Source organism: Channa argus, chromosome 19, assembly GCF_033026475.1.
Source record: "Channa argus isolate prfri chromosome 19, Channa argus male v1.0, whole genome shotgun sequence".
Lineage (NCBI taxonomy): Eukaryota > Metazoa > Chordata > Actinopteri > Anabantiformes > Channidae > Channa > Channa argus.
Window position 1 is genome coordinate 21,897,803 of NC_090215.1, and position 15,811 is coordinate 21,913,613.

The window sequence follows — 15,811 nt, forward strand, 5'->3', positions numbered from 1 at the left end:
TTTAATCAGCATTTTGTTTCTGGTGTTTTGATGGGGTTTTTGTCCTCGACAGCTCCTTTACTTTAGCAGAATATGACCCACTCATGTGTGGAATGCCATTGGTGACATAAAAGAGCACTAAAATTAAGTTAATCACATTAACATCCCATGGTTGTACGTATCCACTCACTGCATCTTATCCTTTTCCAGGGTGGTTTTAGGCCTAATTATTCACCAACTGTTACTCACTTATGAGGCTGTACTACATCTGAAGGTGGAGCCATATTTATTGTTCTCACTAAAGCTTTTTATCATGTTTATCCTTATTTACTGGGCAGCACAGTGGGAGAGTAGTTAGCTCCCTTGCCTCACATCAAGAAGTTCCCGGGTCCAATCTCTGGACCAGGGCCTTTCTGTGTGGTGTTTACATAGGTTTCTACTATCGCAAAAAAGGGACCAGGTCCATTTGGCTTGTAGTGGTGGCACACTCAGTGGAAGCAGCTCAGGACTAACCCTCCCTCTGACACAATTTTTTTGTACACCCTGTATATATAATGACAAAAAAAGAACTTTACCTTTTTAGACAATCTGAGGGTTTTTCTCATGAAGCTGTAGTTTAGGTCAAGTCTTCACGTGTGTTGTTGTTAATTCAGCTACTACTACTACTTTACTCTACTTTAGGACCACTTTTGTTTTATATTTTGATGAATCATTTACTGTTACTTTTGTTTAATTGTCGGGTTCAGCTATGTGCAGATCTTCTTTTCCTTTCAGCAGATGATACCATTTAATATACATCGGAATCTTTGCAACACTTTGCAATCTAACGCTGATATTTTAACATTCAGCTAACAACTTGCATGTTAATGGTCCTATCTAGTCATGATCGTACACACCTTAAGAAAGTCAGCAAAATTAAAATCTAGGTTACTGTCTTAGTTGATCTCCAAATCATAAGTTGAACACATGATAAAGAAAGTTAATTTTGTTATTGATAATCTGCAATTTTCTAGATACTGTTTGAAATTTAGTGTTCAAAAAAGATTTGTGTCACAGCTTATTTTACCAAATTGGACTTTGCTCACTTTGTCTATCAAAGTGCTTCTAAGACTAATGTTCTTCTAATGAAAGTTTCCTTATCTGGTGTGAACATTGCCCTGGGTGTATATTTGTTAAAAGGCTGTGACATAGTAAGGCAGAAAGCATCCTCTGGACCGGTTGCATTAATCTATCACACCTCCTCCCAGGTCAGAGACTGTGTGTTACCTGGTAATCGTGTTGAACCACATGGTTTCAGCCAGCTGTCTGACGCTGGTTCTTCCTGTTCTGGTGTTTCTGTGGGCCATGCTGTCCGTCCCTCGACCCAGTAAGACCTTCTGGATGACGGCCATAATCTACACCGAGGTTCACATTTTATTTACAGCTCATTTTATTTACTGCTACACTTTTAGTTTTCTGGCAGGTGTTTATTTGAGTTGTCTGAATCTTCAGGTCACCATCGTCATCAAGTATTTCTTCCAGTTTGGTTTCTTTCCCTTCAATCAGAAGCTGGAGCTCGACAGATCCAAACCATTCCACCCCCCAAATATCCTGGGAGTGGAGAAGAAGGAAGGCTATGTCCTGTATGACCTGCTGCAGCTGCTGACTTTGTTCTACCATAGAGCCATACTCAAGGTAAAACTTAAATAATGTAGCAACAACAGGAAATTCTGACAGAGTTCAAAATTTGTTGATTCTATCTAAGGAGATTGACACGACTGCCAATCTCACAGTTATCAGTTATGGAAACATGTTTTTAAAACAAGAATTATTCCATTCCAAATATGATGGCATCCTGATTCTGTCTCATTTTACTTTAATTATTGGTTTCTTAAAATAATAATGATATATTTTGGTCTGCATATCAGCCCATCAGTCTTCTTCTTTTCCTTTCGGCTGTTCCCTTTCAGGGGTCGCCACAGCGAATCATGTGCCTCCATCTAATCTGTCCTCTGCATCCTCTTCACTCACACCAACTAATTTCATGTCCTCCCTCACTCACAACCTCAGCATCCTTTTATCGATATAATCACAATTTCTTCTCTGAACATGTCCAAACCACCTCAATCTAGCCTCTCTGACTTTATCTCAAAAACATCTAACATGAGCTGTCCCTCTGATGTCCTCATTACTGATTCTGTCCATCCTCGTCACTCCCAAAGAGAACCTCAACATCTTAAGCTCTGCTACCTCCAGCTCTGCCTCCTGTGTTTTCTTCAGTGCCACTGTCTCTAAGCCGAACAACATCGCTGGTCTCACCACCGTCTTGAAAACCTTTCCTTTCATTCTTGCTGATACTCTTTTGTCACACAACACACCTGACACTTTTCTCCATCCGTTCCAACCTGCCTGCACTCGCCTCTTCACCTCTTTTCCACACTCTCCGCTGCTCTGAACCGTTGACTCTAAGTACTTAAAGTCCTGCACCTTCTTCACCTCTGCTCCCTGTAACCTCACCGTTCCACTTGGGTCCCTCTCATTGACACACATGTATTCTGTCTTGCTGCGGCTAAGCTTCATTCCTCTGTTTCTCAGAGCAGACCTCCACTTCTGTAGATTTTCCTCCACCTGCTCCCTTCTCTCACTACAAATTACAATGTCATCTGAAAACATCATAGTCCATGGAGATTCCTGTCCAACCTCATCTGTCAGCCTGTCCATCACCAGAGCAAACAAGAATGGGCTCAGAGCCGATTGTTGATGTAGACCCACCTCCACCTTGAACTCCTCTATCACACCTACAGCACACCTCATTACGGTCTTACAGCTCTCATACATGTCCTGCACCACTCTAGCATACTTCTCTGCCACTCCACACTTCCTCATACAATACCACAGCTCCTCTCTCGGCACCCTTTCATACGCTTTCTCTAAGTCTACAAAGAGACAATGCAACTCCCTGTGACCCTCTCTGTACTTCTCCATCAGCATCCTCAAAGCAAATACTGCATCTCTTGTACTCTTTCTAGGCATGAAACCATATTGCTGTTCACAAATGTTCACCTCTGCCCTTAGCCTAGCTTTCACTACTCTTTCCCACAACTTCATTGTGTGGCTCATCAGCTTTATTCCTCTGTAGTTGCCACAGCTCTGCACATTTCCCTTGTTCTTAAAAATTGAAACCAGTACACTTCTCCTCCAGTCCTTGGGCATCCTCTCACTCTCCAAGATCTTGTTAAACAAACTAGTCAGAAACTCTACTGCCACCTCTCCTAGACACTTCCATACCTACACAGGTATGTCATCAGGACCAACTGCCTTTCCACTTTTCATCCTCTTCAATGTCTTCCTCACTTCACTCTTACTAATCTTTGCTACTTCCTGCTCCACACCAGTCACTTTTCTACTCTTCGTTCCCTTTCATTTTCCTCATTCATCAACTTTTCAAAGTACTCCTTCCATCTTCCCATCACACTCCTGGCACCTGTCAATACATTTCCATCCTTCTCTTTAATCACCCTAATCTGCTGCACATCCTTCCCATCTCTATCTCCTTGTCTGGCCAACCTGTACAAATCCACCTCTCCCTCTTTAGTATCCAACCTAGCATACAAGTTCTCATATGCTCTTTGTTTGGCCTTTGCCACCTCTACCTTCACCTTACGCTGTATCTCCCTGTACTCCTGTCTACTCTCTTCAGTCCTCTCAGTGTCCCACTTCTTAGCTAACCTCTTTCCCTGTATACACTCCTGAACTTCCTCATTCCACCACCAAGTCTCCTTGTTCACTTTCCTCTTTCCAGATGACACACCGAGTACCCTCCTACCTGTCTCCCTGATCAAATTAGCTGTAGTGGTCCAGTCATCTGGAAGCACCTCCAAACCACCCAGAGTCTGTCTCAGCTCCTCCCTGAAAACTTCACGACATTCTTCCTTTTTCAACTTCCACCACTTCATCCTCTGCTCTTCCTTAGTCCTCTTCATCTTCCTCACCACCAGCATCATTTTACACACCACCATCCTGTGTTGTCTGGCTACACTCTCCCCTACCAATGCTTTACAGTCACTGATCTCTTTCAGATTACAACGTCTACACAAGATGTAGTCCACCTGAGTGCTTCTGCCTCCGCTCTTGTACATTACCCTATGTTCCTGCCTCTTCTGGAAGAAAGTGTACACTACAGCCATTTCCATCCTCTTTGCAAAGTCAACCACCATCTGTCCTTCAGAGTTCCTGTCCTGAAGGCCAAACCTGCCCATCACAGTCTCATCACCTCTGTTCGCTTCACCTACATGCCCATTGAAATCTGCACCAATGACCACTCTCTCACCTCTGGGGATGCTCTACATCACTTCATCCAACTCACTCCAGAATTTCTCCTTCTCTTCTAACTCACATCCTACCTGTGGGGCATGACCACTCACAACATTGAACATCACCCCTTCAATTTCCAGCTTCAGACTCCTCAACCTTTCTGATACTCTAATCACCTCAGGAACATTCCTCACCAACTCCTCTTTCAGGATAAGTCCTACTCCATTTTTCCTCCTATCTGACCCATGGTAGAACAACTTGAACCCTGCTCCTAAGCTTCTAGCCTTGCTACCTTTCCACCTGGTCTCCTGGACACACAGTATGTCCACCTTCCTTCTCTGCATCATGTCAATCAACTCTCTAGCCTCCCCTGTCATAGTACCAACATTCAAAGTCCCTATTGTCAGTCCTACATTCTTAGCTTTCCTCTTCTCTCTTTGCCCACGAACACACCTTCCTCCTCTCCTTCTTCGTCTTCGACCAACAGTAGTCCAATTTCCACCGGTACCCTGTAGGTCAACAGCGCGGTCTATGTTTAACCGGGCCCTGACCGATCTGGTATGGAAGTCATTGTCAAGAATTGCATGTTTGATTTGGCATGTGTTTTACGTCAGATGCCCTTCCTGCCACAACCCTCTGCATTTATCCAGACTTGGGACTGGCACAAGAAGACACTGGCTTGTGTCCCCTTGCGGTTGCATTATCAGCCCATCAGTAATTCTGTTAATAAAACGTTGAAAACAGCTTAAGTTCAATCTCTAGGTGGGAAGACGACACATCACTGAGTTCTCGATTCTTGTCTTTCAGTAACTACTATGCCATAAGCTGAGCTTACTACACACTTTATGACTACATTTACATTTACACTCAGTTATTTGGCAGACGCTTTTACAAGTGAGGGACAAGCCAAGGAAAAATAGTCAAGGAGAAAAAAATCAAAGCACAGTCCTATCAGAAGAAATTTTTCTGTTTCATGAAATACAAATGCAAGAAAGAGCACAAATGATTCTTTTTTAAAAACAATAGATTTAAGAGCATAGGAAGTTGCAGAAGAGTTCTGTTTTTTGAATATTGGGAGTGAAGTTGCTGAGCGTGCAGTTTGGTAGCTAGCTCCACCATCGTGGGATCCTTGAGTTCTGTGTGGTGCTGGGACCACCAGACCTCGTTCATTGGCAGAGTGCAGTGCACGGGAGAGATTGTAGACCTGAATGAGGGAGTTGAGGTAAGCAGGAGCTGTTGAGTTGATCGCCCTGTAGGCAAGAGACAGAGCTTTGAACCTGATGTGAGCAGCTACAGGAAGCTAGGGTAGAGATCTGAAGAATGGTGTGACAAGAGTCCTTTTTGGCTGATTAACATTAACCCACATTTTGGATCATCTGCAAGGGTTTGTTTGTGCATACTGGTAACACCATTAACAGAGCATTGCAGTAATCCAGACGAGATATGACCAGCACCTGCACAATGAGTTGGGTTACATAATCCGTAAGGTTTGGTTGTATCATTCTGATTATACAGGGAAAATCTGCATGCCCTAGAGACTGAGATGTGTCAAAGGCTACACATAGATCGAGTACCATTAAGACAGAAGACTGACCTACAGCTTTTGCAGCCCGCTGAGATTCCAAATTAAAGCAACGTCACACAGTTTTCTTTGTCTTTGTCATTATTTATCTTGGAAAATTAGGCTGATGAATGTCAAGATGACTAATAAGAAAAATCATAAATTTACTGGATATTTAGTGTTATGTGATTAAATAGAAACCTGATATCTTCGTGTTCATTTTTTAAACAAAAGCTGCCCCCTTCTGCTCTCGTGATTTCCCATGAAGAACAAAATAAGTCATTTAACAATTGTTCTAAGCTAAAGAAAAACACAGAAACCACATTAGTTATTTTGTGACATAACATCTTGACAGGAGCGGAGAGCCAATGGCAATGTCTTCCAAGTCAAGAAGAGAAATCGTGTTTCAGCTCTTTTGTCTGGTATCTAAAAATGGAGCCCATATTGCAAATAAAAATATGGATCAGTAAACATAAGAAACTTGATTCCATATATGATTCCATATTCAATATTGAAGGTGATTCATAATGGGGACATGCCTATATCATACTATTTCGCCTTGCTCCACCTAGTGCCATGGATTGTGGGATCAGACTGTTACCATGGAGACCGATGGTCATTCTGACAACAAGGCAGTGTCAACCCAAAGCGCCACCTCTATTGATCATGTGGACCCCACTGCCACATTGCGACGACGAAGCAGGAGACAAACGCATTCAAGCTCCACCCAGCTGCACTCTCCTGCAGGTATGATCAAATGCACCTGGACACAAAAACAGCCACTGGGTCCAGTTTAAGGGGACCAGAGCCACACACCATCAACTGCCATCAAGTTGTATTGTGGGTTGGCAAATAAAGTGACCTTATCTCTGTTGTTGGTGCAGCAAGTTTGTTTAAAACTGTCCATCCTGAGAGTGATAATGGATTAGGAGTGAACTAGTTTCTAAATGGAATGGTGGTAATCTAATAATGAGGGCCATGCTTATTTTAACCTCAGTCCATCCAGTCAATATGACTCACTTATTTCTTAATTAGTGGTAGTAGTGGCCCTAGATCAAAGGCTTGACAAATGCCAAAAATGCTTATGTTAAATACTTTTATTCACATCAAGTCGTGTTTTCTTGTTATTTTTTAACTGAATAAAAGGACTTCTAATATATTTGAATTAATTCTGATTATCTGTTAAGTTGTAGTTTGTTGATCAGTGGTATTGTTGGTTTCGGTTTTAGGTCTGATCATTTTTGGCATACAAAATAATCCACTGATGATCGCAGGTCATGAACGTATCACTAATGAATGAAACACCCTGTTAATGCACATGAGTGAAAAATTTAAAGGTTTACTGGACATGTTTTAAGAGCTGCTGATGTTTTCTTTGTGCTTTCAGGAAGTGTGAGCTCCAGAACTCAGCAGCTGACCAGGTTTGATCTGCTGCTGGAGAAACTCAGGGAACTCTCCATCAGAGCCAAGACGTACTCTGTTAGCAGGTATGCTAACGCTGAAGCTCCTTGTACATAGAGTCCTCTTTGTGTTTGTTCACACACATCTCTCTCTTGTCACATCACTATCAGGTGTATGTCTGTCTACCATCCGGTCTGTCACTTCTTCAGAGCTCTGGTCCAGCCAGAGTACAGCGCCGTCACCGACGTCTACGTTCTCATGTTCCTCGCTGACACAGTCGACTTCGTTATCATTGTCTTTGGCTTCTGGGCCTTCGGAGTAAAATTTTATTTCCTGACCATTTGCTTACATTTCACTTAATTGATTCTGGCTGATTCTACTGTATTCTATCTTTTTATTTATTATCCCAGAAACACTCAGCAGCTGCTGACATCACTTCGTCTCTCTCAGAAGATCAAGTTCCTGAAGCTTTTTTGGTTATGGTCCTGATACAGTTTGGTACGCCTAACTGTCTGTCTGCCCATCTGTCTTGTCTGTCTACCTGTCTGTTCACCTGTTGCTTACTGCACCTGTCTGTCTACAGGGACCATGGTGATCGACCGGGCTTTGTATCTGAGAAAGACCGTTTTGGGAAAGCTGGTTTTCCAGGTGATTCTGGTTTTCGGAATTCACTTCTGGATGTTCTTCATCCTGCCAACGGTCACTGAGAGGTAACTCCCTCTCACCTGTCACCTTACTGTTTTGATAACCAGCTGTTTACCTGCTGTCAGCTGCATCTTAATTTGGTCATCATAAGTGGAACTGAGCTCAGATAAACAATACAAAACAACACCAACTGACATCTGTCTCTCTACCTGTTTCTCTCACATGTTCATTTAGGCGTTTCAATCACAACCTGGTGGCTCAGCTCTGGTACTTCGTCAAGTGTCTTTACTTTGGTCTGTCTGCCTATCAGATTAGATCTGGTTACCCAACACGCGTCTTGGGAAACTTCCTTACAAAAAGCTACAACTACCTCAACTTGTTCCTGTTCCAGGGGTGAGTCGCCCATCCAACCGTTAGCCTACCTTAGCACAAAGGGGAACAGTTAGCCTAACTAACGTTCAGATAATTTAAATTTAAAACCACAGTTGTTAAAATGACTTTATAGGTTAAAGGAAACATGAGTTTATTAAGTTAAATTAAACAAAGTTTAAGATAGATTATGTCATACTAAATTATGTTAAAAGTAAGTTGAGGTAAATCATAACTTCTCCATGAAAGTCTGCACCACATATCTGTTGTTTTCTCTGTTGTTGACAGTGACATCTATTGACCTTCCTGTCTGTGTCTCTGTACTTGTGCACCTGTAGTTTCCGTCTGGTTCCCTTTCTAACAGAGCTGAGGGCAGTGATGGACTGGGTCTGGACAGACACCACCTTGTCTCTGTCTTCGTGGATCTGTGTGGAGGACGTGTACGCCCACTGCTTTGTCCTAAAGTGCTGGAGGGAATCTGAGAAGGTACTTGTACCTCAGTTTATGTAGTCCTTTGTGTATTGTTATTTATACTCATACCTATGTACTTACCTTTGAAGCGTGTATTTATGTGTATTTGTTCTCAGAGGTACCCTCAGCCCCGTGGGCAGAAGAAGAAGCGGGTGGTAAAGTACGGGATGGGTGGTCTGATCGTCCTCCTGTTGATCTGTATTGTCTGGTTCCCCCTTCTCTTTATGTCGCTTATCAAATCTGTTGCTGGAGTTGTCAACCGACCGCTTGATGTCTCTCTGACCATCACACTGGGAGGTTTTCAGGTAAACACACCTGGCCTGACCCACGTTACATTATGCTTCATATTATTACATTTTTAGACCGTAGCATTACTGTGATGCTGACCTGCGATTGTCATTGGCAGCCAATCTTTACGATGAGTGCTCAGCAGAATCAGCTCAACGATCTGACTGAGGAAGACTTCAGCTCGTTTATTAGCTCCTACAGCTACACACCTGTAAATTCTCTACAGTACTGGTACACACACTACTGGAATACTGATGCGACAGCTTGTAGTTTTCCAATAAAACTCTGTACTGTGTTTCTTAGAGTGCCTTGCAGTTTCTGGAGGCGTACACTCATGAGGACGTGACAGTGGCGGAGCTTCAGGGCAGCAGTAACTCTTTGTGGACCATTAGTCCCCCCAGTCGGCAGTACTTGAGCCAGGTGCTCAACCTGGACCACTTCCCTCTGATTGTGTCCTGGACTGTTCAGAGGTCAGCTTCAGTTCAGTCATGTACTTGTATCCCTGACTGTGGTAGTTCCAGTAGCAGTAGTATTACTGCTAATACTAGTAGTGTTAGTGGTGGTAGTAGTAGTTTGTTAAGTGAAGTGATGTTTCTGATGTAGTTTCTGAAGTGGTGATAATGTTATTGAATAGTACTAGTACTTGCTGTTGTTTTATTAGTAGTAGTAGTAGCAGCTGCAGCTGAAGCAGTACAGAACAGTTACTGACTGTATTCTCGTTTACATTAACTTGGCTCTGATAGCAGTAGTAGTGCTTGTCATAGCAACAGTACAGTTTTTTCTTTTTCTTTTTTACAGGAATCTGAGTCTGGGGGCAAAGGCAGAGCTTGCCTCAGGTAAACATGTGATGTACCTTGACAATCAGACTCGTCTGGAGCTCATTGAGCTGCTCAATGGAACAAGGTCACTTCCTGTGTAAGTTTCAGGTCTGGGGCACTAACAAAACATAAAAAGTAGTTTTAAATATTTCACAAGGTTTGAGAAGTCATTTTTATAATATATAAGTATTTTAGTAAAAGATTAGAATAAAGATATTATTAATATGACCAATAAAATCTGAATAAACATTTTAGTACCTGAAATGAATTGAAGAGATATGTACAGAAATTACCATTATTAGTCTACTTACTTTATAGTGTAGCATTATTAAAGTGCTGTAAGTAATGTAAAATAAACTAGTGTCAGACGTGAGGACAAATGTGCATTTCTCACCAACCACTACACTTATATAACGCTTTTCTACCTATTGGCACTCAAAGCGCTGTAGACTGCTTCTCATTCACCCATTCACACTCACATGGACACACACACTCACCCACTCACTCACTGTAAGCAACTAAGTTGGAATTCGGTGTCTTGCTCAGGGGATCAAACCAACAACTGCGGGATTGGTGGACGGCCAGTCTACCTTGCTGCGCAACAGTCGCCCTACTACTAGAATTATGTCACATGTGTTTTTAACCTGTGCATTTTTATACACAAAACGTGTTTTATATGTGTGTTTCCAGGGTGATACAAGAAGTGTTTCCGTGTTTCATTCGAGCACCCAGCGACTCCAACGCCAAACCGATTGAACAGCTTTACACAGGTTCTTATTTACCCAGTCTTCACGAAAAACACCCAGTTAATGTCCAACAAGTATTTGTTTTTTTTTGTGAGAACACATGTTATTACCAAATTATTTAAATAGTTTTTTTTGCCCTCCAATCATGTGGCTTCTTACCTCTCCTGTCCATTTAGATGGCCACTACAAGGACATCCTGTTAGCCCTGAAGCGATTAACCAGTCAGAGCAGAGAGATCCAGGAGTGGTGGGTGGTTGACCAACCAGCCACCAGCTTGGTTCCTGTGGGGGGCCAGGTTTCTCCAAGTGACAGTAGGGAGGCGGGGCTCCAGCTGTTCGTGTTCAGTGATAAAGTCAGTCCTCCGAGTCTTGGCTTCCTCGCTGGATATGGGTACTACAAATACTACAAGTACTACAGTAGCTAATTTACTGTCAGCAGTTACACATTGAGTCTTGATACTTTTGATCTGCACGCTCAGCAACCTCACTCCTAATATAAACAGAACTGTTCCACACCTTCCTGTGTACTTAAATCTATTTTTAAAAATTAAATTAAAAACTTCCATTCTGCTCTTTCTTGCACTTGATAGTACTTTGCTTTGATGATTTTTTTCCTTGACTTAGATTTTGGCTCACTTGTAAGTTGCTTTGGATAAAAGCGTCTGCTAAATGACTAAATGTACATGAATATATCACAAACTTCGATGACCATCAGGAGTGTGTTTAGCTTGACCACTCTTGAAGCCAGACTGGTTCACATCAAAGAGGTGATTCAGAAAAAGCAAATCTGAGAATTGATTGAAGACTGTGTATTCAAGGGTCTTGGTCAGAAATAAATGAGCGACAGGTCTGTAATTCTGTGCAAGCAAGGGGTTGAGAGTGGGCTTCTCAAGCAGGACATGTACCAAAATAAATAGACTTTCCACTTGGTGGCAGTTTATAGATATAGTGCTGACTCTGCTTCCAGAGTAGGTGATGTACAAAGAGTCTATCAGTCCTGTCAGATTCTTCTGGGTTCTAATTTGAGTTGAAGCTGATAAGCACTTCTTCAGTCTCCTTGGAAAAGAGTGTTGATAATATACACGTCAGGTGTCCAGTGCATATGTGCGTTTACATGTCACAGGAAGAGGGTTAGAAAGGAAATGTGTCTAGGGAGGGAGGAGACCTCCCCTCTCATTCGTCTTTGATATATGTTAAAGTGGTCAGGAGATTGTCTTTGTAGGCTTGTGTGTGTTCTGACATTATGTCTGAGTGTAGTCAAATTAGGATCAAGTTAGGTATCAGTTGCTTTAAGATCAAAAAATACATCTAAAGTAAATTATTTGGTTTCTGTTGCATTTGATATCTTTTTGTCATGCTAAGTTGGTGAAGTAGATCTGTTTAAATTTTCTTTACTATTGTGATGAGTAGACAACATAGTATACTTTTTTATATTTTCACAGTAGTACTGTGGTGTGGTACTATTGTACTAACAGTATAATAAACCTAAATGATGGGTCGTGATCAGCTCCCTCCCCTCCTCGCCCCCTGCAGAATCATGGGGCTGTACGCCTCCGTGGTGCTGGTGATTGGGAAGTTTGTCAGAGAGTTCTTCAGTGGGATCAGTCACTCCATCATGTTTGAAGAGTTGCCATGTGTTGACCGCATCCTCAAACTCTGCACAGACATCTTTCTGGTAAAAGCTAGTTTTACATTTTTAATTTGGTAACCCCAGGTGATCTGGGTAGTTTTAAAATCTGTTACAATAGTTTGACACTGATTGGCTGTTTTCTGTTTCAGGTGAGAGAGACAGGTGAGCTGGAATTGGAGGAGGAGCTTTATGCCAAACTCATCTTCCTGTATCGATCACCAGAGACATTAATCAAATGGACCCGACGCGAACATCATTGATTGATTCAGTGTTGATCAGAAACATCAGTAACCAGGACGTCATTTTCATGTCACACAGGGACACTAGAGAGAACATTTGCTGATGGTTTTAAGAAGAACCTACAACATTGCAGGAACATTTCTGGAACATAACTGGAGCATTACTGGAAAATAACCAGTTTGCCAGGAAGCATCTGGGAGGTGGCGTTGGGGTAGACAACAGGCTTCTTATGAAACCTATATTAATTATTGATGATCATTAACTGCAGGGAGGTGGACAAACTGGAATATTTTATGTAGCTTTTCAGTTCTGGGAAAGCCTCGGCTGAATCAAAAGTCCTGGAAACAGCAAACAGCAGAAACTGCTAGTCATAAATATTTGAGTTTTTTCTTCATAGACGTTTCCAGTACCTTTTAAATTACCTCCTGTCTTCTGACATAATAAAACAAAACTCTGTCCTTGCACAGTCACAGCTTTTTTCACTTATCTTTTTATTTGACTTGCATGTTAACAAGACAAACCATCAGTATTTATCTCAGCACTACATTAACTGTATCTGTAATTAGCTTTACTTTAGATTTGTTTAGCTGTAAGTAGCTCTATTAAAATTTATTGTAATTGGTGCAATGCACTTTCAGCTCTGCTTCCTCTGTGGGGACCATAAAAATCTGTTGACAGTTGCTGATGGACCGATATTCATGGAAATAGCATTATCTAAGCATCTCATGTTAGATCAGGTTCTGTCAGAATTTCCACATTTCGATCAGTACCTCAAACAATGACATAGTAGCCATCTTAATTTTCTTGTTCTATGTGTGGTTTGCTTTAGCACTACGCCATGTTAACAAAAACACCAGAGGAAATGCACCAATTAGCCACAACATTAACATCATGCCATGGTTGTAATATAAAACAATCAAATGAACTAATAACTGATGATGTTTAATTCTGGGTTAACCAGCTGTCAGCACATAAAGTGGTTAAAATCATTATTTACAATTATTCTACATGTTCTGCAATATTTACTACAATGAGTATTGTTTAAAATACATTGTCATCTTAGTGAACTCACTTTACTTTAGTACAAAAAATTAATAGTAATTGAGAAACAAATATGGTAAATAGTATAATAGTAAACACTTGAAAGGGTACTCAATGGAGGTAGATTTGTTTTAGTCCGATACTTGAACTTTTACTTGAGTACGTTTGAGTATGTGTACTTCTAGTGGCCATGCTGACCCTGGTCCTCCTATCACAGTATTAAGACCATTTTTTCTAAAGTTGTGGCTGATCAATGTAAGTGAAATCAGCTTTTTAGTCACTTGGTAACACTGGAATCATGGCTTGTTATTAATGTTGATGACACAAAAAGTAAATATACTGTACCTGACAAATATAGAAGAACCCTATTAGATGTGTTGTGTGAAGGTTTTACAGTGATGTATCTGTTGATAAACGTATACAATTGGGGTTTATATAGTAGAAAGAAAGAAAGAAACTGATAATATGTGAAAATAAAAATGTTTTTACTAAGACTTTTTTACTTAGCTGTGTGTTAACAACAAAGCTCCTTTATTATTTTTTATTAGCTCCTTATTCACAAACTCAGATCACTGACACCAGAAAATACTGGGCCAAACCAGGGCTAAAATGAAAAATAATTTTGGACTAAATCAGAGCTAAAACATCAAAAAACATTGGGACAAAATGGTCCAAATCAGGCCTGAAATGCTTTGATATACTGGCCTACACTAGGCGTAAGACAGATAATACTGACCCAACCCATGCCTAAAATGCCATAAAACCCATGACACTGGACCAAAGTAAAGCTGAAAGACTAGAGAATCATGGACCCAGCCAGGGATAAAACTCCAGTGAAAACTGGACCAGGTCAATCAAGGCCAGAGAACCAAAAAACCAAGAAAAAACATTAAAAAAAATGCTATTCAAAACTGGACAGTCAAGACAAATCCAGGGATAAAATACCAGTGAAAACTGGATCAGGTCAATCAAGGCTAATGTGCCAGAAATACTGGAAAGACTGGGTAAAATGAGTGCTGATATTGGACCAAACTAAGGCTAAAATAAAAGTAAAAGTCCAGGAAAAATTGCAGTGAATACCAGACCAAAACGGCTCTAAACAAGAGATTATACTAGACCAAACCTTTACTAAATCATATTCAGTTCATGCAAACTATAGTCTTTAATCAAGACATAAATGCAATACGCAATGAATAAATAAATAAATCCTGAGTAAAATAAATATACACCACCAATTTCAGGTGACTGAGGTGCTGGCCTAATGAGGAACAGCGATTCCAACCTCCACCTGTGGGGGCAGTAATGTGCTAAAAGGCGTGCAGTCTGCTGAAAAGTCAGAGGAAGAAGCAGAAGAAGAAAGTGCTGCCAGAAATGTAAATAAATTGAATAGAAACAGTAATTTAAGAATGTTTTTAATTTATCTTGAAAGAATTAGATTTTTTTTTGTATTGAAAAAACCAAGTAATTTAATTTTTAATAATGGATTATTAATCAATGTTTTTCCAATTTGTTTTGTTCAGGCAAGGTGTTAAAACAGCTACAATGAATCAAGCTGTATTGAAAATAGTTTGAAATATTATTTATTTTTCTGAAATTTTGTGTGTTTCTCAAAATTGAGGAAAATGTATTGGGTGCACATGTCTTTTTAATGAAAAAGAGTCAACGGGCTGCAATCCACGGCCATGGGGTAAACTGAATCTGAGTTGCCGCAATGAGGACCGATTTGGTGTGTCACCCTACGATTTGCACTGGCCCCCATCTATCAACCCCTATGAAAATTTTTCGGATCAAGCACTGACATTACTGCACAAAATCTGGGCTGAAATGCCTAATGATAAGGGAACAAACCAAGGCAAAAATGTTGGAGAAACTGTAATAAACCAGGCTAAAACTGCCAGAGAAACAACAGAGAATACTGAACCAAAACAAGAATAAAACACCAGAAAAAGGCCTAAACCCAAAGTAAAATGCGAGAGAAACCTGGACCAAAGCTACAGAAAAACACTAGATAAAAGTGGATGAAGCTAGGACTAAACTCCTAGAGACTTTTGGACCAAATCAAGGTTTAAACACCAGGAAAAACTAGACTAGGCCAGGGATAAAATGTTATGGAATAGTCGACCTATTCAGGACTAAACAACAGCTCAAACCGGACCAAACCAAGGTTAAAACACCAGAGAAAATTAGGACCATATAAAGTCAAATTTGTGCTTTATTGATATTTATTGTTGGTCATCTTTCAGCTAAATGTGCTGTTGAATAAACATTCAGACGTTATTATGTGATTGGGTTCTTATGCTCTAACTGAAGCAGCTTACAGTGGAAGACAT

The 15,811-nt window shown here is 40.8% G+C and overlaps 1 protein-coding gene across 8 annotated transcripts in view; it reads left to right on the top strand.

Moving 5' to 3' along the window:
* Window positions 1-12,543, top strand: part of LOC137104393 (piezo-type mechanosensitive ion channel component 2-like) — a 36,344-nt gene extending 23,801 nt beyond the window's left edge. For 4 of the 8 annotated variants that reach the window (XM_067485469.1, XM_067485470.1, XM_067485474.1 and 1 more), the window contains 17 exons: window positions 1,227-1,383; window positions 1,471-1,653; window positions 6,406-6,580; window positions 7,221-7,320; window positions 7,405-7,552; window positions 7,645-7,732; window positions 7,818-7,944; window positions 8,114-8,272; window positions 8,587-8,734; window positions 8,836-9,024; window positions 9,126-9,218; window positions 9,311-9,477; window positions 9,806-9,922; window positions 10,516-10,595; window positions 10,748-10,961; window positions 12,104-12,245; window positions 12,350-12,543. In XM_067485469.1, coding sequence (XP_067341570.1) covers window positions 1,227-1,383; window positions 1,471-1,653; window positions 6,406-6,580; window positions 7,221-7,320; window positions 7,405-7,552; window positions 7,645-7,732; window positions 7,818-7,944; window positions 8,114-8,272; window positions 8,587-8,734; window positions 8,836-9,024; window positions 9,126-9,218; window positions 9,311-9,477; window positions 9,806-9,922; window positions 10,516-10,595; window positions 10,748-10,961; window positions 12,104-12,245; window positions 12,350-12,460 — 2,398 coding nt within the window. In that variant the 3' untranslated portion in view covers window positions 12,461-12,543. Of the gene's footprint in view, window positions 1-1,226; window positions 1,384-1,470; window positions 1,654-6,405; window positions 6,581-7,220; window positions 7,321-7,404; window positions 7,733-7,817; window positions 7,945-8,113; window positions 8,273-8,586; window positions 8,735-8,835; window positions 9,025-9,125; window positions 9,219-9,310; window positions 9,478-9,805; window positions 9,923-10,515; window positions 10,596-10,747; window positions 10,962-12,103; window positions 12,246-12,349 lie in introns of those variants that run through there. The other 4 variants (XM_067485471.1, XM_067485472.1, XR_010911691.1 and 1 more) reach the window with 4 other exon arrangements.
* Window positions 12,544-15,811: the final 3,268 nt, after the last annotated feature.